The sequence below is a fragment of the Peromyscus maniculatus genome, chromosome 4, assembly GCF_049852395.1.
Source record: "Peromyscus maniculatus bairdii isolate BWxNUB_F1_BW_parent chromosome 4, HU_Pman_BW_mat_3.1, whole genome shotgun sequence".
Taxonomy (NCBI): domain Eukaryota; kingdom Metazoa; phylum Chordata; class Mammalia; order Rodentia; family Cricetidae; genus Peromyscus; species Peromyscus maniculatus.
This window is the reverse complement of record NC_134855.1, coordinates 158070997-158097089: the sequence shown is the minus strand read 5'-3', so window position 1 is coordinate 158097089 and position 26093 is coordinate 158070997. Positions and strand designations below refer to the sequence as shown.

Genomic DNA, 26093 nt, shown 5'->3' with positions numbered 1-26093 from the left:
TGCCAGCAGTAACTTTCAGAGCAGTACGTATGGGGGTCTCTGGTCCTTGCTACAAAGTCCTGGGAGATAGGGATGAAAGACCTCATCCGGCTGTGAAACGGTCTAGTAAAAGCCAGGGATCAATCCATAACCAAATGCAAAGACAGTAAAACTTTAGGGCAGTCAACTTTAAAAATGGATCTTTGGGAGAACTGAGCTGGTGATAGCACTAGGGGCAGTGAAGGTGGTCACTGGCCTTGAAATCCTGGGCAAAGGATTTGAGCAATGACCACCGGTTAGGCACTAAGGTGGGTCCCAGCTACACCTCACCTGCAGGCTTCTGGGGCTCCTTCCTTATACTGGCTCATCCCTCCTTTATTTCCAGCTATCCTAAATAAACCCCTCCCCCACACAGCTGCAGGCAAACTGGGACACACCCACTAAAGGTTTCCCATTGCACTCAGAAGTTCCACTTTCTCTCCACCCTCCACACAATGCCTTATGAGCCTTCAACAGCCCAGCTCACAACAGGTCTTCACTATAGTATACATACGTATTAAAAAAATATTAGGACCTGAGTGTGCCCAGCATATGTGAGGCCCTGGATTCAATCTCCAGTACTGGGGAAAACAATCAGGACCTAATAAAAGTAAGGTCAGTCTTCCATCTACATCAGTTATCCAGTAGGACACAAAGATGATGGAAGAGAAAGGCTTGCTTCCCTAGCAGCCCAGGGATTGTATGTTAAGTGTACAGTACTAGTAAGTATGTTCTCTTCTAGTTATCCATTTTATTATGTGACTCTCTTCAGAAACTGTATATGAAAGATCCAGAATCACAGAGCAGGGCAGCTGTTTAGCATTTCTTCTTGAGGGGTGTCACTGTTCTGGGGACAAGTGAACAAAAGTAGAGAAGGGATGCTACCTTAAGTAGGTTGAATGGAGGAGGGACCTGTAAGATACATGAGGTCTGCAGGAGTAGCCACAGGGTGTTTGATACATATCAGGCCAGAGCCTCAACAACAGAGTGGATAGCTACCCTGCCAGAGTTAACAGGGCAGGTGAGGCCAAGGTACAGGGGAGACTTCTTCTTTTTTTTTTTTTTTTGGTTTTTCGAGACAGGGTTTCTCTGCGTAGTTTTGCGCCTTTCCTGGAGCTCACTTGGTAGCCCAGGCTGGCCTCGAACTCACAGAGATCCGCCTGGCTCTGCCTCCCGAGTGCTGGGATTAAAGGCGTGCGCCACCAACGCCCGGCATGGAGACTTCACTACCAAATTTTAAAGACAGAGTCCCCAACCCCTCAGTGTTGGGATACCCCGGCTGCCATGTGAATAGTTGAGTAGCCAAGGTAATGCCTGGGGGGGGGGGCATTCCTCCCCAGGCTCCCAGTCACTAAAGCAGAAGGCATGGGTACAGCCAGAATTGCCTGAAAGATCACATCTAGCTGGGAGGTGAGCAACACCAGAAGTTGGCAGTAGCTGGGGTGGACATTCTCTAGTTGATACTATGAGCTGCCCTACACCCAACTGACAAAGCCATCTTTGCAGTTCAAGTTGGAAAATTCCATGTGGAGACATTAGGTAGGTAACATCTGTCATAGTCCACCAAGCACAGGCTTCTTGCTCTGGAGCAATGGCTGTGCCTTTTGAGTGCATCTGCCTGCCCCATGTCAGCATGTTCTGTTATACAAACCTGGCACGGGGGCCATGGCACGGTCCCTGGGGGTGAGAGACTCACTCCTTGCCGCTTATACTGTCATCCTGGCCTTCTTAGATCTTTGCTTATTTCTACTGAGAAGGCAGTCTGGGTCCAGATGACTGCGTTCATGAATAAAAGCAACTCCCAGACACTACCCTGGGCCTAAGCCTCCAAGACTCCACTTAATCCCTGCCTCTTCTGTAACCCAACACACACAGTTCAAAGGTGAGAAGTCCAAATAAACCAGACTGAAGAATTAGATTTTACTCCATTAGTGACAGGCATATGTAACAAATAAGACTTTGTAGCTGCAGAGCTCTCCAGCTACCAGACTTCAGGAGCCAGATGTAGTGTTGCATGCCTGCAGCACAGATGTAGCCAGACTGGGCTACAAAGTTAAGATCTGAAAAGAAGAAAAAAAGCTTTTGGTACTGAACATAATTTGTATCCACCTTCTAAGCCAAATGTGCACATGGTAGAGAAGAGTTCAAGCAGCCTTGTCTGAGTCTGCCGGAAGCCAGACGGTGGACATCATGATGACCAAAGATGCTTGTGCGTGGCCAGTTCCATTCACAAAATTATCTCTGGGGCTCTGGCACAGCTCTTTTTTGGGTGCCTTCAGCTGAACCTTGTAAACACCAAAAGTGCTGAGAAACACAGCCACCGCCCCACTACTCTCTCACTCTCTTCACACCAGTTCCAGGTGACAGGACAGCCTGTTTTACTTTTGAGAACCAGCTGGGGGAGGTTGTCAGATATCTGACCTATGAGAGGGATAATTCCTGTGTGTACATGTGTGCATACATATGGGTGAAACCTGTAGATGTTTACAGGAAAGGGGAAGTCAGAGCTGTTTAGAGCCTATCTACCAGGCATTGCAGGTCCCGCTTTAGGAGACTGGCAGTCATGCATGGCATAGTAGATTCAGGAAGTGGACAATCACATGCACTATAGTAGTGTAGTAAGGATATAGTGTAGTAGCTATCTTCCAAAAGCCTCCAATCCAGAGTCTCCATCAAACTTTCAGAGAAGCCAGGCAAAAGAAATTTCATCAGGACCTGCATCTAAGAAAGAACTCCCTTGAATTCACATGCAAATGGCTGGAGAGATGGCTCAGTGATTGAGAGCCCTTCTTCTGACAGAGGACCTGAGTTTGATTTCTAGAACCCACATTATAGCTCACAACTGTCCATAATTCCAATTCCAAGGGATCCGATACACTCTTCTGACTTCTGTGGGCACTAGGCACATATATGGTGCATGAATATACATCTAGGCAGAACACTCATCCACATAACATTTTTAAAAATCTAAAGGAAAAAAAAAGTTATATACAGGCAGCATCCTGTAGTCATATCTCTTGATTACAGTTAGGCACAAACAGTTCTGCAGTTTTCTTCTGTATTAGGGTCACACTGGGCCCTTAACTTGGTCTTCATCTAAGGGCATGAATGAGATTCAGATACAGCAGACTTCCACAACCCTTTAAACAACCATACCCGCCTGAGGCCACACATTCCTGCCCTACCAGTCTACCAGATTTACATGTAACCCCATTGATGGGTAGTTGCTCAGGACTTAATACCACTGGAGATATTCTGCTTCCAGAACAGGCAGACTATTTTAGGACATATTACCCATAGAACACAGAACTGTGTCAGAGTCCGTAACAGGTAATGACACCAGGGGCTAAATTTTGTGTTCTTTCATATAAGTATAAAGTCTCAAGTCAGGATGGCATTCCAAAATTGAGGGAAAGCATTCATGATAGGCAGATGGTCTCCCAAATTCCACAGATTCAACATGCAAGAGTTCACATTCAAGCATACAAGAAGAGATCTCTGCCACTGGGAAGTTTAGCATCATTCTCTGGAAGCATGAGGGAACTGTGAGCGATGGTCAAGAGTGCCACATCATGGCACTGCCATGAAGGGCCCAGGGATGGTAAAGGCCCTTTCCTGTATACAGTCACACCCACCACCCAGTGCAGGATGCTTCTGCAGTGTGCTGCTTGGTGCCCTTGGAGGCTTCTTTTCCCTGCATTTCCCTCAAGCCTGATTGAGAAAACGGCCATGGAGAGGTCCACACTGGCCAGCAGCGTGGAAGCCACTGCACACTGCACAGTGCACCCACAGCCATCTCATCCTGAGGTCCAGGAATGCTGCAGCTGTCAGCTGGGTGGACTGGCACTATGCTGAGGCATGGTAGTGCTTGTATTTCTGATGTCTGGAAGCTTTCTTGTAATAAGGTAAACACTGCTGAAGTGGGGACAGCAAAACCAGAGTGCAGATACATCTTCCTACGCTTTCAATTCTACACTGACTTGCATTTCCCCCAGGGAAATGGGGGTGGGGGCGGAGCTTTCAGACAACCATTCTGGGAAAAACATGAAAACTTGTACTAACAAATCGCAGCAAGAAGCCAGAAGCTACCCATCTGTACTTCTCAGATGTGTGGCTGGGTCACAAATGCCCGAATGAAGAATTACAGATAAGTATGCACATGAGTACTCTAGTAAGCTAAGGATTTATACAGATTCTACACATCTATTGCTGCCAAACCAGCTTACTAAGCATCACAAAAAAGCAACACGTGTGAAACAACAAAAAAATGCACATGGTGTCAGAAGAAAACACGTTAACAAAGCAACAGTGAGTGAAGGCTGGCCATCAGACTGGAACCGTGCATGCCGTCCACTGCACACAACTCAGTGTGTTCAGATGCAGGGGTGTGCACAGACCACTCTGTTCACTTGACACTGGAATTTGGTCTTTTGTTCATTCTGAGACTGGACAGCAACAACCTGTAAGGGAATCCCATTTCATTCTCTTGATGACATCAGTGTCTTTATCATGGAACATGTAAGAGTCCTTCTGGAACCCTGATTCCTCCTCTCTAAAACTAATAGCACAGGAGAAAATAAAGACATCACACTGCCCACCTCAGGTTCACAGGCCTGACCTCCAAGACACTATTCTTCAGCTACATACACTATAGAGGTCTCAAACACCAACTCCAAACTATAATTCAAGTGACAAAACTAATAAATCCTCATCTTTAGTGTGCAATTAATCACCTGCTTTAGAAAATTTCAAACTGGGGTTACTCCTTGCACAGCTCTATGATATTGGAAGAGTATCAGAATATTCTTATTTCATTTATTTCAAGGCACTGTCCATTAAAAGGTGCAAAAAAGAAATAAAGCTACTTTGTAAAAAGCCATAAGCACTTTTTTGAGTGAGACTCAGAGACAAGTAGAAAAACTAATCTATCCTGCATGCTCAAGTAGCTTAACTTCATTTGTCTGCTGCAACAGAAGTCTACATGTACTCCCTTGGGAGGGGATGTCTATGCACTGGCAGATCATGGATAAATAAGCAGTTCTATTTGAAGTCTTCCAGCCTTGCTGACATCTGTGGTGTTGGCTGATTAAGCGACTGACTGAAGTGGTAAGATGTCAACACCTTGTCTTACGGCCATTTAACATTTCATGCATGCAACAAGCCTCTTTTGTGGATTTGTGGATAATCTCTACTGAGGGAACTTCCCACTACTATACATTTCATGCCCTCTAGTTTTAAGAACATATCAAACTGATTTGTTATACGAATGATCATATATATATATATGTTAATATATATATATATATATTAACAAAAGATACAAATATGCTGGCTATCTGGTGCTATTTTGTTTAAGAAAGGATCTCATATATAATATAGCCTAGGCTGGACTGGAAAAATCCTTCCTCAGCCTCATGAATACTATAATTACAGGCAGGAGCAACCACACCTAGCTTTATATAGTACTTTAAAAACAAATACTGTATCTTTACTGATACCCCTCCCCAACTTCTGCTTCATTTAACTTACTAGCTACCTGAAAACTAAAACTTCCTTTCCCTCTACCTTTAAAAAAAAATATTTGCTGGGCAGTGGTGGCACAAGCCTTTAATCCCAGCACTTGGGAGGCAAAGGCAGGTGGATCTCTGTGAGTTCGAGGTCAGCCTGGTCTACAGAATGAGTTCAGGACAGGCTCCAAAGCTACACAGAGAAACAGTCTCAAAAAAAAAAAATTAAAAATATATAAAAAATTGTCTGTGTATGAACATGTATACACGCACCTGCATGTCTGGCTGGGTATGCGGAGGCCAAAGAGAGCATCAGATCTCCAGGAGCTGCAGTTACAGGCATCTGGGGAACACCTGACTTGTTATGTGCGTGCTGGACTCTTGCTCCTCGTGATTATTCGTCATGTCCTCTTAACCAGCATCCCATCTCTCCAGTAACTCCTTCCATCTTATTCTTATCCTCAAACCTAATGAGAGGCTACATCTGAAGACGATGTTGAAAGCCACCTGTTTAGGAGGTGGAGGGGAGGTCTGCTCACTCCTTACTCACAGACCAGAAGAGCAGTGTGTGTGTGTGTGGGGGGTCGTAATGACAGCAACAATTTCATCCTTGAGCCTGTTGCTAATGTGATCCTAAGAATACTGCCAAAGCACCTGCATTCTGCAGTAAAAGCAGAGAGCTGGAAGACACTTCATCCCATCCCAACAAGGAAGGTATCCTGTGGGAGAAAAATAGATACTGATGAATACTGAAGTATGGACATGATAGAGGCAGCTGGTTAGTTGTGCTACCTGAGCAGCTTAGGTGTCAGCAAGCTGAACAAACCCAGTCTGACCCAGCTGTCAGTATGCACTGTACTGCTCAAGAACAAGGCAAACAATCCAAATTCAGTAGTTACTAAGGACACTGCTTGTCAGCAATAAGCACCAGAACTCTTTGCTCTAATGTCAGACAGGCAAGAGCTTCTACCAATGGACAGTGCCCATATCATCTCCACCATCCGTATCCATGGATAACTGGCTGAGGGCTCTGCAGGTCTGTGCATCCCCATCCCAGCCTTCAGCACTGCTCTAACAAGGCCAATCAGGCCTGGGCCACTGCCAAGAATCAACCAAACACACCTGCCCCGGCATGACACATGTATATGCTCAACACTCTGATCACTGACCTACACATGCACCTCACACCTCATAGGTAATGACCCTCCTGCCTTCCACTGAGTATGTAACAAATAACTCAAATAGCTCATGAGAATCAGGACACTGTAGCACTGCTGACATAGAAGCACAAGATAAGAAACTACTTTGCCAAGCAGAAATTCAAACTAGCTAGCATGAACACCCAGTCCTGTGAAGCCTGAGACCACCCAGCCATGCCCACCAACACCAGGTTGCCTTGCTGTCATGGAGGGCATTCCCTAGGCACATGGACTTTTCAACTAATCCTTCAGGTATGGGTAAAGGTGCTGTCCCTATGCCAATAGGGACAGGACACCCAAAAAAAGGATGTGTGGATGACAATTTTTTAGAAGCCATTGTGGTCATTTTGGAAGTAAAGAGAAATCTTTATTTTCAACAAAGTTGCCTACAAGAGATGGTTCACTGGTCCACTATGAACGAATCTCTCATCACATACAGCACCAAAAAATATATTTAAAAAATTAAGAAAACACAGCCTCATCCCTCACACACACACACACATTCCCTCCCAAAAGCCACACAGCCCACACCAAAAGGTAAAGAACTAAATCAAACTCAATACCCGCACACAAGTTATCTTTGAATTAAGATTTACAAATTTATATATTCTTTCCTATGAAGGAACACAAAGAGGAGGAAAAGAAAAGAAGAAAAGGGGTAAGGAAAAACTTGAAGAAGGCCTGATAAGACCTAGGAAAATAAAACACTGCCTGCCTGCACGCTAGCAGAAAGCAAAAGAACGTCAGTGCTTTTCATATGCTGTGAGCATGAGGCCTTCAGCTGAAATGACACTCCCTAGCAGTGCAGCACACACGCAGCAAACCAGATCTTCCAGAGCCAGCAACACTGAAAGCACTGGGATAGTCAACTGCAGTGTGCAGTGCTCAGGACGCAGGGCATGGCAGAGGTGGTGTCTTCCATCATGGGTTTGCCAGTGTTTAAAAAGGCCATTTCCCCTTTTTAAACAATAAGGGCCAAAGAAAATGACAGGGGGAAAGGTTCTCTACTGCAGTGACAAATCTGCCAGTCGCAGACAGACGGGAACGAGTCCTGTGCTGGTTGACAGTGCTGGGTCCGTGCACAGGCTCTACTTGGGCTCCTCAATCACACCTTTGCTGAGGTCTGTCATTTTGGGATATTTTACTTTCTTCTGGTCTAGCTCATTCTGAGCCCAAAGTAGCAGTTTCAGTAATTTTGCCAGCTTGGGTGTGGACTCTCGGTTTTCGTAATCCAGAACAGCCTGGTTAACTTCACTCCACACCTAGAAAAGAAACACATCCAATAGAGATGGCCACATACATGTACTACCAGCAAGTCTGATATATACTTAAGACATCTTTTTGTAGTGCTAGGGATAGAATCCAGGTCCTTAAGCACGTTAAGCAAGCACTCTACCATTAAGCTATATCCAGCCCATCTGGATACTGTTCACACCCAAGAAGCTCGTTACTCATTTAAAAACACATCAACCACGTGGCTATAAGCCACTGCAGTCCTCATCTGAAGGGGTCTTACACTTTGGTCAGCAAGTGCCCTGACCCTTTAAACAAGTGCTGTGAGGACCCTAGGGAGAAGAGCAGCACAATGGCTAGGTGAGCTCCCTGCAGGCAAGCCTTAAAGAGACATCTCAGGCCTTAAGGATGGGCAGTCCTTCTAACGCGGTGTGGACAGGACAGAGCCCTAGGAGAGAGGGATCCAGCACATGGGAAAAGGAAGACATGGGCCTCGGAAGCAATGAGCTGTCATGCCTGCAGCACACTGAAGGAACAAGAAAAAGTTTCAGAAGAATAAACAGATCTTAAGTTGAAAATACTCAGGATACCCATTTCTAAACTGACAGGAAGAAGGTTAAGAGAAGAAAAATTGACAAAGGGTTTTGGATACTAACAGTCACAATGCTGCTGCTCCTAGTTTTACCAGATAAAGGGTACAGATGAGTACAGTACAGAGGAGCTGCCGGTGTCCTACTGGAGGACCCTAGCCCGGTGTGTTTCACCCCATCACAAACGCAGCCTGTGCACCCTCCTCCCACAAGTCCCGAGTGTCCACGAACAGAGCTCTCCCTTTCCAGCCTTTTACCTTTTGCCTTTGCATCATGTGGAGAAGGTCTCCAAAAGGTGACTCCTCAGGGCTATCGAAGGCCAATAAGGCCAATGTACGCTCCATTTCTGTGAGGCACTCTCTGCTTTCCTCACCCTGTTCTGCGAGCTGCGTTTGGGCAAACTCCAACGCTGCTTCTGTCTCACGCTGACGGATAAGCTCGATCAAGTGCTGTTGCTGGTTAGTAACAAAGACAGACACGCTGAGCTACACAGTCTTGTAGGTGACACCCAGTATGGACAACAGCAAAGACAGCCAACCCTGGCTGGCACACACAGTCAGAAGTCTATCTTACGGGCTGAGGGCGTAACTCTGGGTTAAAGGACTTGGTTAGCATGCAGTCAAGGCCTGGTTTCTACCCACACCACCACAAAAAGAAAAAACAAAAACAAAGACATTTCAAAGGAAAGGCTTTTCTAGCATCTCCAAGTTAGTACACTTCCATTTTAAAAGCAAAAGGAGAGGTTGTTGAGATGCTGCAGTGAAAGTGCTTGTTGTGAAAGTGCTTGTTGTGCCAAGCATGCTGTCTCGGTTTGATTCCCAGAACCGGTGTAAGAGTAGAGAAAGGACTCCCAGGATGGTCCTCTCACTACCACACATGCTATGCGCTCGTGTTCTCCCCCCCCCCCCCCCCCCCCGTCTCTCACACACACACCTTTAAAAAGTACCTAGTTTCTATATAGTACATCAAGCAGCAGTCACCTCAAAGCCTGTCCCCTTCTCAACACTAAGCAATGTTCTACTAACACCCAACAGCCAACGTCTTTCTGAGCCTTTGTGAACAAGCGTAACTTACCAAGCATCCACTTCAGACTCTAAAACTCACCTGAAGGTGAAAGTAAAGATAGCGGTTTGTGTCCAGGAGCTCTGGGTGGAGGCTATTGATCAGGGCGATGGCCTCCTGGATCTGACCCTTCAGAATCATCTCCCGAATCTTGATTCGCTCATCAAGTGTTTCTAGGTCCACACTTGGTTCGATCCCAGACTCCATTCGAAACTTCTCTGCTGCTTCCTTAAAGCCCTCTGAAAAGAAAACTATCTTCACTGCTAGGAAAGATAACCAGGAATTAAGGCTTTTTACCTCTAGAGAACCCAACCACCATTAAAATGATCCTACATATAATCACACTTTCCCAGGGACTTGGGTTTTTTTTGTTTTGTTTTGTTACTATTTTTGTGATTAATAGTGAATGCTGTTATTCATTTGCAGCTTTCCCAAACTCTAGCCTCCATCTGGGGGTTATAGACTGCTAGCCCTTGTGTGCTGTGACACCTTCAGGGCAGGGATTTTGGTTGGGATGCCAGAGCAACAGAGCCAACTCCGGGTGAGGCAGACACACAGGGCCACTGTGCTTTGGTGCCACTTTACCCACAGGAGCCTGGTGAAACGGCAGGGCCAAGATTTCTATAGCCACTTTCTAAGAAATTTTAGCAGAAATTAATTGGAGGGGTGCAGGAAGCTAAAGATTACTGGAAGACTTCCACTCTGCTTTTGAAAATTGGGCAGGATAGCTGACTCTCTCACCCCAGTTGACAATAACCTTCCCCTGAAACAGGAGCATCAAAGTGCTGTTTTTTTTCATATTCCACCATTTCCCTTCCCTTCACTGTTCTGAGTTGGGCACACCTAGAAACAGGCCAGAATATTTTTTCAAGCTGGCCAGAAGATATCAATTATTTGGGCTTTAAATCTACTCAAACTAACTAACTTTCTTTCTTTCTTTCTCTCTCTCTCTCTCTCTCTCTCTCTCTCTCTCTCTCTCTCTCTCTCTCTCTCTCTCCCTCTCCCTCCCTCCCTCCCTCCCTCCCTCCCTCCCTCCCTCCCTCCTTCTTCTTCTCTCTCTCTCCTCTCTCTCTCCCTCTCTCTCTCTTTAAATTCTGAGACAGGGTCTTGCTGTGCAGTCCAGGCTGGCCTAGAATTCAGAATCCTCCTGCCTCAGCCTTCTGAGTCAGAACACTCTTAATAATCCTGAAGGCTTAACTAGAAATTGTCAAGAGCCAAAAAAGGATGTTCCTTTAAGGTCTCAGAGACCTGGAGCAATTATTTTATCGACAGGAAAAGTGTTTTTTTTTTTTTTTTTCGGAGTAGGGAAGTTGAGAAAAGGTCTCATATAGCACAGGCTGGCCTTGAACTCAAAATCCTGCCTCAGTCTTTCAAGTGCTGGGATTATGGATGTGAATCCACTTAGGGCTAGAAAAGGCCATCTTGAACATGTCCATTTGGTTTACAAATATCAAGTTAACATTGTGTTTTTATGATTTCTCAGCATAACCTAATATCATTATGCTTCAGGGGTAAAGGGCTACTTATTTATTTTTTGTTTTGTTTTTTTTTTTTTTTTTTTTGGTTTTTTCGAGACAGGGTTTCTCTGTGTAGCTTTGCGCCTTTTCCTGGAACTCACTTGGTAGCCCAGGCTGGCCTCGAACTCACAGAGATCCGCCTGGCTCTGCCTCCCGAGTGCTGGGATTAAAGGCGTGCGCCACCACCGCCCGGCTTAGGGCTACTTATTTAAAAAGAAGAGAGCTACTGCCAAGTGGTGACACCGTCACAGCCAGGCGTTACCTGTGACTAGGTAGTTCATGATGAGACGGTTCATATCTGCTCGTTGAACATGTAAGTTATTGAGCTTTTCCATCCATTCATCTTTGGTTATTTCATCGGGTTTTTCTGCATAACTCATTATGATTTATTTCTACAGGAAAAAGATACAACAACTGAGGAAGAATTATATACCCACTGTAATCATTTCAGAAAATAAACACATCAGTGTAGTAAGAAATGGAAGAGTAGGAGGACACTTTTAATCTTGAGACAAGCAAAAAAGGCCTGAGAAAAATACATGTCTGGGTAAAATAAAGAAGGTCAAGGGTGGGAAGTATGGTCAAGGGTGGGAAGTATGAAATGAAGAGATCAAGACATCAGATTGGGTCAGATAGAAAAATCATCACACTCTGAAGGAGGTGGTTAGTTTTGAAGCTAGGTATAAAGGAGAGCTATATACTAAAAATTTTATGCCATGATGTAAAAAAGGAGGCACCAATCAAACAGGCAAAATGAAGACAAGTCTTAGTGAAGGATAGAACTTCTCCAACTCTTTTGTTGGAACACACACGTAGAGAAAGCAATTTAACATTCCTTATAAGGTGGCACACAATGCCTCCTGCAGTGCAGCAATTGTATCCCTGCATTCTAGAAAGGTTCTAACACACACCAAAGATGTGCTGTTCACCAATACACACCTCAAGATGGCAAAAATGTGGACACCACTCCCCAAAATGTTCATTCAACAGCCTGAATAGAGGCAGTTATATAGATGACATGACCAACCCTTGGGCAGGTGTGTTCTGAATGTGGAATTCTGCAGCTTGCACATAGATAATATGGCACAAGTTCCCATCTGCTTTATGTACGACAGCCTCTCCAGAGACTAGGGAGCATGGTCTAAGTACACATCATTTATTCAGTGAAACACACTTATTCACACTCAGTGTAAAGAAAGCTAAAAGATGTTATCAAGTTTTGCCAACAAACAGGTTTAAAAAAAATGTTTTGGCTGAGTGTAATGGCACACAATTTTTTTTTTTTTTTGTTTTTTTTGAGACAGGGTTTCTCTGCGTAGTTTTGCGCCTTTCCTGGAGCTCACTTGGTAGCCCAGGCTGGCCTCGAACTCACAGCGATCCGCCTGGCTCTGCCTCCCGAGTGCTGGGATTAAAGGCGTGCGCCACCACCGCCCGGCAATGGCACACAATTTTAACCCTAGCATTTGTGAGGTAGAGCCAGGTAGGTTTCTAAATTCATAGCTAGTCTGAACCTGGTCTACAGATCAAGTTCTGGGCCAGCAAGAGTTACATGGTAAGACCCTGCCTCAAAAATAACTAAAATTAAAATACTGCTTTTACATTCAGAGTATTTAGACTTCAGAAGGAAATATGGTTGTGCATCACTTTAAAACAACACTGAATGGGAAAAAAGTTAAAACAGAAGTCCAAGCGTGACCTGAGTTTTGCAAAGTCAAACAGGAAATGAACTACATGGCACGTCTTTAGCACAAAATATTGAGTACTTTTAAGCAAAGACATGGAATCTGAAAGGAATTGTTTCATATGGGAGGAAGGCAGGATGGCAGAGCCACAAGAAGGCAGCTGGGGTAGCTTGGGAGCATCAGCTGGAACATTTTCATACTTTGTCACTAACATATATCTCATGGATATTATTTTGCACACTGCAAATGATAAGCTACTTTGCTTTAATAAATCATAAAATTGAAAGATAGCTTTGGTTTCTGGGCTGACAAGGGAATGCCTACTGGGTGGGGAGAGCTAAGCAGTCCAACAAAGAGACATCCTAGTGCTGTCATAGAGGGCAGCAGAAGAGAACAGACACTCGAGATCAAGTATTGGCCTCCAAATCAGTGGCGGCTGTTGCTGGACTAAGTGTGAAGGAACAAGAGAAAAGGAAGAAGCATGGGCAACCAGAGACTGCAGGTTTCGAGTGCCAGGTCTTGGAAATGGGACCACAACAACGTGGGAGGGGTGCGAGTAGAACAGGTTGGAGGAGCAGGGCAAGTCTGGGTGCAGAGGACTCCGGATTACAGGTCCCGGGACCCACGCTGGAAACAGTAATTAGGGAAACACATTGACACACACTGGGAGGAAAGTTATTTAAGCAAGAGTGTTTAAAAAAAAAAACATAAGGTATTAAAGTTTCAAAGCCCACTTTTGGAGAATGTGGTCAGAGAATGCAGAGGGGCTTAGAATTTGAGGCATACTAGGACTTCTAGTTCTGGAGGACTTGGGAGGCCCCAGAGCCTGAAAGGTAGCCGGGGAGGCGGGAAGTGAAACTCAACGGGGTTGTCATAGGACTGTGCCTCTCCATAGCCACAGGATAACAGCAGAATTTACCGATTCAACTTTTATTCTGGATACACAGGTAAGCGAAAAATTAGTCTGGGAAAATGTCCCCCAATTAGGCCCCTTCCTCTCCATTTCCACTCGGCAGCCTGAAGCAGTTACCCAGCAAGACTGCGGACAGAGAGACCCGGCGATAGGGTTTCTCTAAGAGTCTGTGATCCCAAATCCAGCGATTACACAGTCGATAGGGAAGCATCCTGAGCCCTGAGGATGACTTTCAGCGAAGCAACTGATTGCATCTTCACCTTTCAGCCTCCGCTTTCCTGCGGCTTTCATCACTGAGACATGGGAACATTTGCAAACTATTCCGGTCCCGGTAGCACCGCAAGTGAGCGCAGCCTCCAGACCTCCCGCTCCGGGGCAGGGCCGCGGAGGGCAGGGCCGACTTCCCTGACCCCGGCTCCCGCCGCGGGCTTCGGATACCCGAGGCAGGTCAGCCTGGCGGGCACAGGCCCCCAACCTTTGACCTCCGCGCCTCGGCCCACCCCGGAGCCCCGTGAAGACGCTCGGCACCGCCGCCGGCGCCCGCTGCGGCCATCTTACCGTGCGGATCCCGCCTCCCGCGCGACAGGGTCTGGGCGGCGGCTCCGCAGCCGCTCCCGGGGCCGGGGAGGGGCGGCAGCGACAGCGGGAGATAGAGGTGGAGACGGAGGCGGAGGCCGCGGCGGAGGCGGGGGCGGGGCGCGAAGCGGAGGTAGACACACCGGCGTCCGCCTCAGACACCTCTCGCGAGATCGCGAGATCTCGCTATGCGAACGAGCAACCAATGGAATCCTCTCGCGAAGGGGCTGGGCGGGCGGTCACCGGACACTTGCACTTCGACTTCCGTTTTTGCGCATAACTCTTCGGCGGTGCCCTAGCTCTACGGGTTGGCGCGAGAGTCAAAAGGCCTATGTGCTTTCTGCGTAAGATGGCTGCTGCGGGGGCGTCTGCGTACTGAGTGCTAGCACGGGGATGGAGACGTGTAGACTGAGTTCGAGGCAAAGGTCTTAGCTCTTTTCTTGTTTTGTATGTGTATGAAGCTGGGGGAGGGATTCAGGTGTGTGGGGACGCGGGGATGCGCGAGAAAGGGAGGGCATTCTCCGTCTTGCAGTCCTCCGGGCTCTAGTCCCAAAGGCAAGGCCTCCGGACGTAAGCGAGCGCCTAGGATTTTGCTCCGCGGACGTTATAATCGAGGCCAGATCAGCGTCAGAACAGCGCTGCCTAGAGCTCGAGAGCGGACTTCGGAGACTCCTGTTCCCTGGGCACTCTCGAAGGTGACTCCTTAGTGTTGGGGCTCTCAGGGATGGGAGCATGCACAGAAGTGACTCCCTGCTTCTAAGGCACTCACGGAACGGAGCGGATCCATGCTTCAGAAGCGCTCACGGTGGGGACTACCCCCGGGCACAGAGGGCCTTCCTACTTCTAGGCGCTCACAGAGTGTACGCCTCTTAGCTGCGTACGGTGGGGGACCCTGCTCTAGACGCCGGCGGAGGGGATTCCTGCCGCCGGAGAAGGGACCCCCATGCACTGGGAATTGTGGTTACTCCTTGCCTTGGGATGGGTCCTAAGAGCTTGCGGTAAAAGCTGGGGGTAGCTGGAGGCCCTAGAAAACTGCCTGGCTGCATGTTTATGTGTTTATTGTCTACCTATTGTCTACCAGAGGAGAATGTAAACTGAGTCATTGTAATGTAAATAATTCTGGAATATTTCTGGGAGGAATGTTGGACAGCTTGCGTTGAGGTAGTTGAGTATGCTTGCTTAAAATTGAACTGAGTTAGCCAGGTGATGGTGGCACAATCCTTTAGTCCCAGCACTTGGGAGGCAGAGGCAGGCAGATCTCTGTGAGTTCGAGGCCAACCTGGTCTACAGAGTGAGTTCCCGGACAGCCACCAGGGCTGTTACACAGAGAATCCTTGTCTCGCAAAAACAAAAAAGACAAAGCACAACAAGCTGTGACTTGAAAAAGGAGTCTAGGGAAAGTAACTTTTTGGGCGGGCGTGCTTCGAGACAGGGTTTCTTTCTCCGTGTAGCTTTGTGTCTTTCCTGGAACTCACTTTTGAAGACCATGCTGGCCTTGAACTCACAGAGATCCGCCTGCCTCTGCCTCCCAAGTGCTGGGATTAAAGGTATGCACCACAACCATCCAGCAGTTTTATTTATTTATTTTTAATTAATTAATTTAGTTTTGGTGTTTCGAGACAGGGTTTCTCTGAGTAGCTTTGGAGCCTGTCCTGGAACTCACTCTGCAGCCCAGGCTGGCCTTGAACTCACAGAGATCCTCCTGCCTCTGCCTCCTGAGTGCTGGCATTAAAGGCGTGTACCACCCCCACCCGGCAGTTTTTGTTTTTGTTTTAAATATATTTTATTTTCCAGATAGAGTTTCTCTGTGTATCCCAGGTTGTTTTGGAACTCAAGGACTTGTTCTGTAGCCCAAGCTGGTCAGGAACTGACAGAGATCTGCTTGCCTCTGCCCCCCCCCCCCCCCCCCCCCCCCGAGACAGGGTTTCTCTGTGTAGCTTTGCGCCTTTCCTGGATCTCGCTCTGTAGACCAGGCTGGCTTCGAACTCACAAAGATCCACCTGCCTCTGCCTCCCGAGTGCTGGGATTAAAGGCACGTCCCACCACGCCTGGCAAATCTTTAAAAATAGAAAGAAATTTGGCTGGATGAGGTGGCACAGGCTTTTAGTCTCAGTGCTTAAGTTCAAGGTCAGTCTGATCTACATAGAGAGTTCTAGCACAGCCAGGGCTACATAGAGAAACCCTGTGTCAAAAAAAGTCTGAATGAATTTTTCCCCATGATTTATTTTATTTTTGTGTGTGCATGCCTGAGCATGTGGGTCTGGAGGTCAGAAGAGGCTGTCAGAACCCTTGGAGCAGAGGTTGTAAGAGCCAAACTCCACTTCTGAAAGAAGAATAAGTGTTCCGAGCCCCTTAGTCCAGCCTGGAATTTTATTTTTTGGAAGACAAGGTCTTGTAGTCTATGCCGACTTTAAATTTATGTGTAGGCAAGAATGACAGTGAATTTATGATCTCCTACCTCTACCTTAAATGCTGGGATTATAGATTAGTAGCAGGCTTTCTTGGACCACCAGCTCCCAAACCATGACACCAAGATTTATTAATTATGAATGCTCTGTCTTAGCTTAGGCTTGTTTCTAGATGGATTTTTTTTTTCAACTTAAATTAACTCATTTGTATTAATCTATGTGCTGCCCTGAGTCTCATTTACCTCATCTACATACTGTCCAACCTGCTTTCCTGCTTCCTCCATGTCTGGATGGCCTCCCCTTTCTCTCTGCCGGCCAGCTCCACTTATTCCCCTTCTGCCTACCTATTGCTGTTCAGCTTTTTATTAGATCAGTCAGGTTTCTTAGTCAGGCAAGGTAAAATAGCAACATATTTTTACATAGTTAAACAAATGTCCTATTCCACAACATAGATTTATGCCACTACACCCAGTTTATGTGGTGCTGGAGATTGAACTCAGAGCTTAGTGCATACTAGGCAAGCCGTCTGCCAGCTAACTACATCCCACTCCTGATTTGTTTATTGGCAAAACTCAAGTCAGTAAATCCAACAGCAGTTTTTAAAATTAATATCCTAAACACCATCCAAAGTTACTAGTTGGGCACGCAAACTCAAATGCTGAAGAATGACTGTAAGAGAGTGTTTTCAAACTAAAAAACTATTGTTTGTTTTGTTTTTTTAGACAGGCTTGAAGTCTGCCTGCCTTTGTCTCCCAAGTACTGGGATTAAATGTGTACAGCACTACATCTGGCTTCTGTTGCATTTCTGAAAGAGCATAAGTGAGCTGCAAACCAAAAACACTGCAGCTGGTTGGTGGTGGTGCACGCCTTTAATCCCAGCACTGGGGAGGCAGCAGAAGCAGGCGGATCTCTGTGAGTTCGAGGCCAGCCTGGTCTACAGAGCAAGATCCAGGACAGGCACCAAAACAACACAGAGAAATCCTGTCTCAGGGAGAAAAAAAAGAAAGAAAGAAAAAGAAAGCAAAAATATTGCAGTTCACAAAAAGCAGTAGTCTTTAAATATGAGCAAGGTGCATTTGTAGGTGTTTCATGGCATATATAAACTATGCATGTTTTATATTCAGAACTAAGACTGCAGCCCAGAGAAATAGCTCAGTTCTTGCTGCCGTTGCTGGATAGTTTTATTCCCAGCCCCCACATCTGGTGGCTTATAACCACTTGTAACTCCAGCTCCAGGGGATCTGATGTCCTCTTCTAAACTCTGCAGGTATCTGCACCTATGTGCACAGACACATGCTTATAATTTAAAAATAATGATAAGTCTTTTAAAAAGAACCAAGACAGTAATTGATCAGTGCAGCATAGGTGGACCTTGCTAGAAACACCTCAGGGCCATTATGTGTTTGATTTTGATTTATTTGCTATATGCATAGAAACCCATAACTGTTGCCAAATTTTTCATCATCTATCTCCCTATTTCAGTTATGCAACCCCATATAGGACTGCAACTCACAGTTTGAGAAACTGGGTTCTGGAGTTAGAAAGGTGGCTCAGCAGTTAAGGACACTTAACTGCCTGTAGCTCCCCATTTCAGGGGGTTGGGCTCCCTCTTTTTTTTTTTTTGGTTTTTCGAGACAGGGTTTCTCTATGTAACAGAGTCCTGGCTGTCCTGGAACTTGCTTTGTAGACCAGGCTGGCTCGAACTCAAAGAGATCCTCCTGCCTCTGCCTCCCGAGTGCTGGGATTAAAGGCGTTTGCGCCACCACCGCCCAGCTCTGGGCTTTCTCTTTTGATCCTCATGAACACTGTTCATGCATATGGTACGCATACATACAGATGCAGGCAAAACACTCATACACATAAACATGGTAGGGCATGTCTTTAATCTTAGCTCTTGGAGGCAGAGGAATTTGAGGTCAGCCCAATTTACATAGTGAGTTATAGGTCAGCCAGGGTTATACAGAGAGACCTTGCCTCAAAGAAAAAAGATGAACTAATTTTTTTCCCTTGGCTTCCGACATTCTACTCCATGTTGCCGATGCCTTATATCAAGATTCCCTAAAAACCTAAGGTTCACTGTGCTGGGGAAATGGCCCAGTCACTAAAGTGCTCACTACACAAACATAGGGACCTGAGGCTGATCCCTATGTAAAAAGACAGACACTGGGGCTTCTGTGTCTAACTCCAGTGCTAGGAGGCAGACAGAATCCCTGAGGCTTCCTGGCAAGCCCACCTACCTGAACTGGTGAGCTCCAGAATCAATGAGGCGTAATTCTCAAAAGTAAGATAGAGATTGAGGAAGACCCAACATTGACCTTTAGCTTTCTGCCTGCCTGAGTACACAGGTGCATCTTCACACAGACATGAACACACACACAAAGGAAAGGAAGGTTCCTTGTGTATTGGGCATCTCAGTTAATAAAAATATTCGCCACATTTTTTAGGTACTTTATATGAATCTGTTGTAAATGGGGAAATAAATGCATGAATAGTACTGATGTCCTTCCCCAGGATGAATACTTGCAAAGGGGAGAGGGTTTGAACCAATAACTCATTTCGTTTTTTTCTTTGTGTGGAGATGTACACCCAGGTGTGCATAAAGGCCAGAGGACAAGGCCTGTGTTCTCTTTCACTCCACCTTATTTCTTCAAGACAAGATCTCACTAAACCTGAAGCTAGGCTGGTAGCCAGCAAACCCCAGCAATGCTGTCTACCCCTTCACCACCACCCACACACAGTGCTGAGATTACAGGCACAAGTTTATGTCTGGCTTTTTATTATGTAGGTGGTAGGGATTAGAACTCAGGTGCCTCTGCTTGAGCTTCAAATGCTCTTACCCACTGAGTTATCTTCTGATCCCTGTGAGCCACTTTTTGTATGTTAGACTTTGAAATGCTTTTGAATTTGAGGTATACATGGGAAGGTTCTGGGGACCAGGTGAGAAGGGTAGATCGATCCAGAGTAGAGGTGGTTTCTACAGTATGTGTGGAACAGATAGGACAGTGGAGCAGAGTGATGAAGACCTGTGTGCAATGGTACTAAGGATGTAGGAGAGTAGGAAATAAGTGAGCGTGTCCAGAGACAGCCACACTGGCTACAATCTGGGACAGTTGCCAAGTTGACAGAAATGTCATCAGCCTGGTGGATTCATTAACTAGCCAAGCTTCCTGTATGTAAGAGGTGGACCTGGGGGAGAGACGCCATAAGGTTTGGTCCTGAGGTAGGAGGGTCTACCCTGTGATCAAAGGTACCACTGTTATGCAAGCCAAGGCAGCTATTTGAAATTGTTTCGCTGTGAAAGAGTAGCAGTTCTCAAGCCTGGCAATGGTGGTACACGCATTTGAGAGGCAGAGACAGGAGGATCTCTGAGTTTGAGGTCAGCCTGGTCTACAGATGGAGTTCCAGGACATCCAGGGCTACATAGACAAACCCTGTCTTGAAAAAAGAGAGTAGCAGTTCTAGAGAGAGAAACTAAAAGTATATGGCTAAAAGAACTGGTGGGTGAGGTAGCCCAACAGGCTAAAAAGTATTTGTGCTTGCTGCATGATGCTGTGAACCTGATGACCTGTGTTCTAGAGACCCTGGGAACCCATGTAAAGGTGGAAGGAGAGAAGATTCCACACCTGTGCTGGTGGTGTGGGTGTATGCATACCACAATAATAAAAATGTTTAAAATTTGAAAGAACACTATCAAGGGTCTGAGGTGGTATCTCAGTGGTAGAACACTTGTCCATCTATAGTGGATTCAATCCCTAGCACTGAATAAATAATCAAATATCACAGAGGTTTTGTTGTTGTTGTTCTTTTTAAAGAGGGAAAAGCATTTTGAGGATAGAATACAGAATACTTCCATTAGGTGAATGTTCAGATGCCAGGATGCCAGCTTTGAGACAGCATCTAACTGTGTAGACCAGGTTACCCTTGAGCTCAGAGACCATCCTGCCTCTGCTTTCCAAGTTCTGGAATTACAGGTGTATACCACCAGGTGTGGCCAGAACCACATTGTTTCTGTGGATACTTTTCTTTTACTGTCACCAAAAAAATATAAACTCTGGCATTCCGGGAGCCCTTGGCTTCTATAGAAAAGATCTGCAAAACAAACAGCTTTTCATTTACTCCTCAAATTTTTTTTTTCTGTTGGAAGAAGGTAACTTTTGTATGTGTCACTTTTCCTTTCAGTTCAAGGGGATCTGACACCTTCTGACTTATTTGGGGTCCTAGGTATACCTACATTCAGGCAGAACACTTACATACATAAAATAAATCTGAAAAAAAAAAAGATTATCTTTGACCTCTCACCTTTTATAGGTAGATTTGCACAGATTGTGTTCTCTTATGGACACATTAGTTTGTAATACACACACACACACACACACACACACACACACACACACACACACACAAGCTTTGGTGTTTCTTTTGTTGTAGCTTCTTTTTTGTTGTTGTTGGTGGTTTTGGGTTTTTGTTGTTTTAATATTTATTTACTTTTGGTTTTTTTGAGACAGGATTTCTCTGTAGCCCTGACTGTCCTGGAACTCACTCTGTAGACCAGGCTGGCCTAGAACTCAGACCCACCTTCTTCTGCATCCTCAATGCTGGGATTAAAAGCATTACCACTACTGCCTGTCCGAATTTTTTTTAAATTTTTTTTTAAACTTTATTTTATGTGCATTGGGGTGAAGGTATAGACAGTTGTGAGCTGCCATGTGGGTGCTGGGAATTGAACCCGGGTCCTCTGGAAGACCAGCCAGTGCTCTTAACCACTGGGCCATCTTTCCAGCCCCGATTTTTTGTTTTTAAAGACAATGTTTCACTATGTAACTAAAGTTAGCCTGGAACTCGGTCTTCCTGCCTCAACCTCTTTAGTGCTAGTAATATGAATTACTACAAAGTCTGAGTCGTTCTCTTGGGGCTTTTCTGTTCTTCCTTTACCCTATGCTCTGTACTATGGTGGCTGGTGGTGCTGGTTCTCAGCTGTGTGTGGATGTAGCACTGCCAGTTAAAGATCTGCAGATTGGAACCTGCTGTTTGTTTTCTTTAAAGAGGAACCAAAGACTTCTGCCTTACTCTGTTCTGCTTTGTGTAAAGCAACTGGTGATTTGATTGTTACTGGATTATTCAGTGCTGTGCAAATAAATATATCTAAATTTAGCTGTTGGGACTACCAGATCACTCATGCCTAGCATGTCCTAGTGTGGCTCTGGGCTCGGTCCCCAGCACTGCACATAATAAAATGAACTAGAAGCTAACTGTTGACTTTTGTATTTTAGATTTTTTAATTTTTATTTCATGTGTATGCGTGAGTGTTCAGCTTGCATGTATGTGCCCATACAGTGGGTGCCTGGTGCCCAGAAGAGGGCAGTGAATCCCCTGGAATTGGAGTTAAGGGTAATTTGCCTCCTTTGGGATGCTGGGAACTTAAGTCCTCTGTAAGAACCGCAAGTGATCTTATAACCACTGAACCATCTCTCTACTTGGTTTTTATAAGGGTTTATCAGTTTCTCAAAAAGCAAAATAAAAAAAAAATGATTTAAGCTTTTATTAGGAATAAGAAAACACATCATCCTTACACGCCCCATCCTTCCCTTAGTGACCAGTGTATCTGCATGTTCCGTACCTGTAGGCTCAGCTAGCTTAGGATCAGAAATGCTCTGGAACCAGGCTTGGTAGCACAAGCTTGTAATGTTAACATTTGGGAAGCTGAAGCAGAAGGATCTTGAGTTCAAGGATGGCTAGGCTACATTGATAGATTTTGTGTGTGTGTGTGTGTGTGTGTGTGTGTGTGTGTGTGTGTGTGTGTGTACAGACATGCACACATGGGTGTGCATCTGCACTGAACAAGTACAATATTGTTTCTTGTCCTTATTCCCTAGACAATGCAGCATAACATTTATGTGGCATTTACATTGTATCAAGTCATCCAGAGACTTATGTGTGTATGTTCTAAGGAAATAAATCAATTTACATAAAGGACTTGAGCATTTATGAATGTTAGCATCCTGGGTAGGAGTCATGCACCCAGCCCCCTCCTATACCTCCTGTGAGGGAGGGCTGTGCTAGGCTTCTCTTCTGGGAATCTGCATTCTGTCTCTGTAGAATAGGAGTTTTGTCATAGTTATCAGTCTATACACTTGTTTAGTTAGACTTCTGGGGATGAGAGTGTGCCACAGGTGTAGCTGGTCAGGTGTAGATGTACAGCACTACCCTTGTGTATGACCTGTCAGCTAGGGTGTAGGTCAGGGAGCAGGGGACAAGAAGAGGAAGCAGGCCAAACCAGCTTGGTTTACCTTATTTCCCCCTGCTTTATCCCCCCTTTTGAACCCTGATTAGTTTCAGGGTCCACACATCCCCTCAACAGTTTATAGGTGCCCATCTGAAGGGCCAGCAGTACTTTGGGTCCAGGCCCTTGTGTCTGGCTCTGATAATGTTTGTTTTGAGACAAGATCTTACTGTGGTGGGTAGTCTGTGCTTGTCTGAAACTTACCATCCTTCTGCCTCCTCAGCCATATGAGAATTTGGTCACAGGCATGGGCTGAGTTGGAAAGTGGTCCTGCCTACTAAGTTTCCAGTGTCTGCTGAATATCTTCAGGGTCTTGAAATTTTGGATGGGGGTTTCAGAGCAGAATTTTAAGTGGCATCATTCAAAGGACTTTATTTAACTCTTTGTATTACACTTTATTGTATGTGTTGCCATGACATCTGTGTGGATGTTATCAGAGGACAGCTTGGAATAGTAGGGTTCTCTCTTTTTGCCATGTGGACCCTGGGGATCAAACTCGGGTAGTCAGTCTTGGTGATAGCCCTGCTATCCCGCCCCCAACAGTTTCTCTGTCATGGAACTCACAGAGATCCACCTGCCTCTGCCACCTACCTGCTGGGATTAAGGGCATGTGCCACCAACCCCCAGCTTGCCCCCCCCCCTTTAAAGTTCGTCTGTGTACACACTTATGTGTGATGTGTGGTGTCCAGTGTTCTTTTAGGCTAGAAGCCAGCAAGCCATGGGATACTCCCATCTCCACCCTCCAACCCCCATCTTGGAGCCAGGGTTACAGACATTTGCCAGGATGCCAGCTTGTTATGTGAATGCTTGAGATTGGAAACAAGATCTGGTGACTGTTCTCTGTCTTCTGGTTTTTACTTTTAAAAAACAGAAAGAGGGCTGGAGAGATGGCTCAGAGGTTAAGAGCACCAACTGTTTTTCCAGAGGTCCTGAGTTCAATTCCCAGCAACCACATGGTGGCTCACAACCATCTGTAATGGCGCCCTCTTCTGTATACATGATAAATAAATCTTTAAAAAAAAAAAAAAAAAAACAGAAAGAATTATTCAGTTAGTAGAGTCCAACTTAAAAACACTCAAACTACAGATTTTTTTCACCAAGGAAGGTGGTTCCTATTGGAAATGCCAGCAAGTAAAAGACAGTGAGCAGATAGTTGTCCCATAGATGACCACTCTGGCACAGCTCTCAGAGCACAATGCAGGGTGGTTCACTGAACCTGCAGCCACCACATGAGCTTGGTTTTTCTGTCCTCTTGGTTCTTGGTCTGAGTTCTCCATGCTTCCTTCCTGTTCTTTAATACCTGGGCCTCCACTTTTGCCTGTGATGTGAGCAACCCCATTCTGCAGCTTGCACATGCTCACCATTTCAAACTAGATTCAACTCTGTCTAGTTCTGTGTCTGAGGGTAGAGAATCCTCCTTCGACTCAAGGTCAGAGTTGAGAAATCAAGAGTAGACTCCTGGACAAGAGTCAGAAAGGTGGTATTGAAGAATCTCACCAAGGGAAGCAGAAGCAGCTTCCTACTCCACTGGAAACCCCAGGAGTTGGCATGTGACCTGCTTAAGTCCTGGGCTTCTGGATAGAGCATTAGAGGTCTCCACAGTGTGGGTGAAGCTTTACTAGACAGGGACACGTATTTGTTCTTAGAAGAGGCAGAAATTAGGATCTGAAGACTGGCTTCCAAGCAATGTGCCTATGTGCATACGTATATTAGAAGCGGGCTGTATGGAGCAAAGCTGAGCACTCTACCCTGGTGTTAAGTGCTCTCAGGGCAAGTGGCTAGTTAGTGTTCATGGTGCTGTAAGAGTGTAGCGACCTATCTCCCGTTTCCTGAAGTATTTAGGGCACAGTGAAGGAATGTCACTTTAGTTAGCACTAGGGGGAAATTCTTAATGTTTGGGGGGGGGGGGGTCCCTGACCCTCGTATTCACGTATACCCAGGCATTGAGTCCTGGCTCCTTGTCGGTATTTAGGAAGAAATGGTTACGGGGCAGGAGTGTTTCTAGTACGGAGTGAAGCAGGGTTAAGTCCCAGGGAATTCCTGCTGGGCAGACGCCTCTCTCTGCCCCACACACCATGCCGGAGTCCAAGTGAGCAGTGCGGTCTGAGTAAGGGCTTTGGGCGGTCTTTTCCTTTCTGGCTCCTCCCCAACGGAATCGGACGCAGGTTCACTCCGAAGCCCCTATCCCGCTGACGCAGAGGGTTTCTAAAGCTTTTTTTGGGGGGGGAGGGCGGGGTTCGAGACAGGGTTTCTCTGTAGTTTTGTGCCCTTCCTAGAACTTACTTTGTATCCCAGGCTGGCCTCGAACTCAGAGATCCACCTGGCTCTGCCTCCGGAGTGCTGGGATTAAAGGCGTGCGCCACCACCACCCCGCTCTCTAAAGCTTTTTAAATGCTGGGCAGAGTACTGCCCCAGGATAGCCCGAGGGACCTCTCAGTGGCATTGACTCCCAGTTTAGCCCCTTGGCTCGGACGCGGGAATTTGTCAAGCTTGTCGAGCACACAGACCAGGCGGGCTCTCCAGGGAACCTGGGTAGCAGCGGTGGCGCATGCGTGCGGTCAGGTCGGCATAGCCGCTCTATCCTCGCTGCGTCTCTGTGGCCGGTTGATTTCTTCCGCTTGCTGTGCGGCCTGCCGCTCTAGGCCGGCAATCTCGGTGGCCTCCGCTCTAGTTCCGTGGCGGCTCTGGAAATGGCTGCGGGATCCCGTTGGCCGCAGTAAGTGACTTTGTGCAGCGAAGGAGGGCGGGAACCTTGTGGACCCGAAACGCGCTTGGAATCGGGACTAAGCGGCGCCGCGCCATGCCCGCAGCCCAATTCCTGCGAGCGGTGTTATCGCGCCGAGAAAATGGCGTCGCGGCCCGCTGGGCCCTTTCCGGGCCCGGACAGAGGGGTCGCGGAGGAGCGCGCGAGGCCGGGCGGGCGGGCGGTCTGCGTCTGGTTGAATCGTGTCGTCCAGGCTGGTCCGGGCCTGGGAGGCTGTGAAAGCCTTTGAGTGCAGTCGGAGTTGCGGGCCCAGCCGGCCGCGGCCTCACGTCCTCGGCACTTGTGGTAAAACACTTGTGGTAGACGTGACTGGGTGTGGGTTCGCGGGTGTGCGAGCAGATATC

The 26093-nt window shown here is 46.5% G+C and overlaps 2 protein-coding genes across 17 annotated transcripts in view; one reads left to right on the top strand and one right to left on the bottom strand.

Annotated features, from left to right (window-relative positions):
- Window positions 1-7066: 7066 nt before the first annotated feature.
- On the bottom strand, window positions 7067-14569 carry Gid8 (GID complex subunit 8 homolog). 6 transcript variants are annotated; one of them, XM_006976065.4, is made up of 5 exons: window positions 14280-14569; window positions 11389-11518; window positions 9652-9848; window positions 8805-9002; window positions 7067-7986 (listed from the first exon to the last, which is right to left on the bottom strand). In XM_006976065.4, the coding sequence occupies exons 2-5, from the start codon at window positions 11504-11506 to the stop codon at window positions 7813-7815; spliced, it is 687 nt and encodes a 228-aa protein (XP_006976127.1). In that variant the 5' UTR covers window positions 11507-11518; window positions 14280-14569; the 3' UTR covers window positions 7067-7812. The 6 variants fall into 6 exon arrangements, with proteins under 6 accessions (XP_006976127.1, XP_015850490.1, XP_076427488.1 ...); XM_015995004.3 differs by having other exon boundaries at window positions 9652-9872; window positions 14280-14459; XM_076571373.1 differs by having other exon boundaries at window positions 9652-9869; window positions 14280-14459.
- A 15-nt stretch (window positions 14570-14584) lies between these two features.
- Window positions 14585-26093, top strand: part of Dido1 (death inducer-obliterator 1) — a 58821-nt gene continuing 47312 nt past the window's right edge. For 3 of the 11 annotated variants that reach the window (XM_076571352.1, XM_042276938.2, XM_006976062.4), the window contains exon 1: window positions 14585-14722. Coding sequence is in view for 2 of the 11 variants with exons in the window: in XM_076571350.1 (XP_076427465.1) it covers window positions 25377-25701 (325 nt within the window). In the remaining 9 variants the exon portion in view is untranslated. Of the gene's footprint in view, window positions 14723-14839; window positions 14993-22641; window positions 26035-26093 lie in introns of those variants that run through there. The other 8 variants (XM_076571354.1, XM_042276939.2, XM_042276934.2 and 5 more) reach the window with 7 other exon arrangements.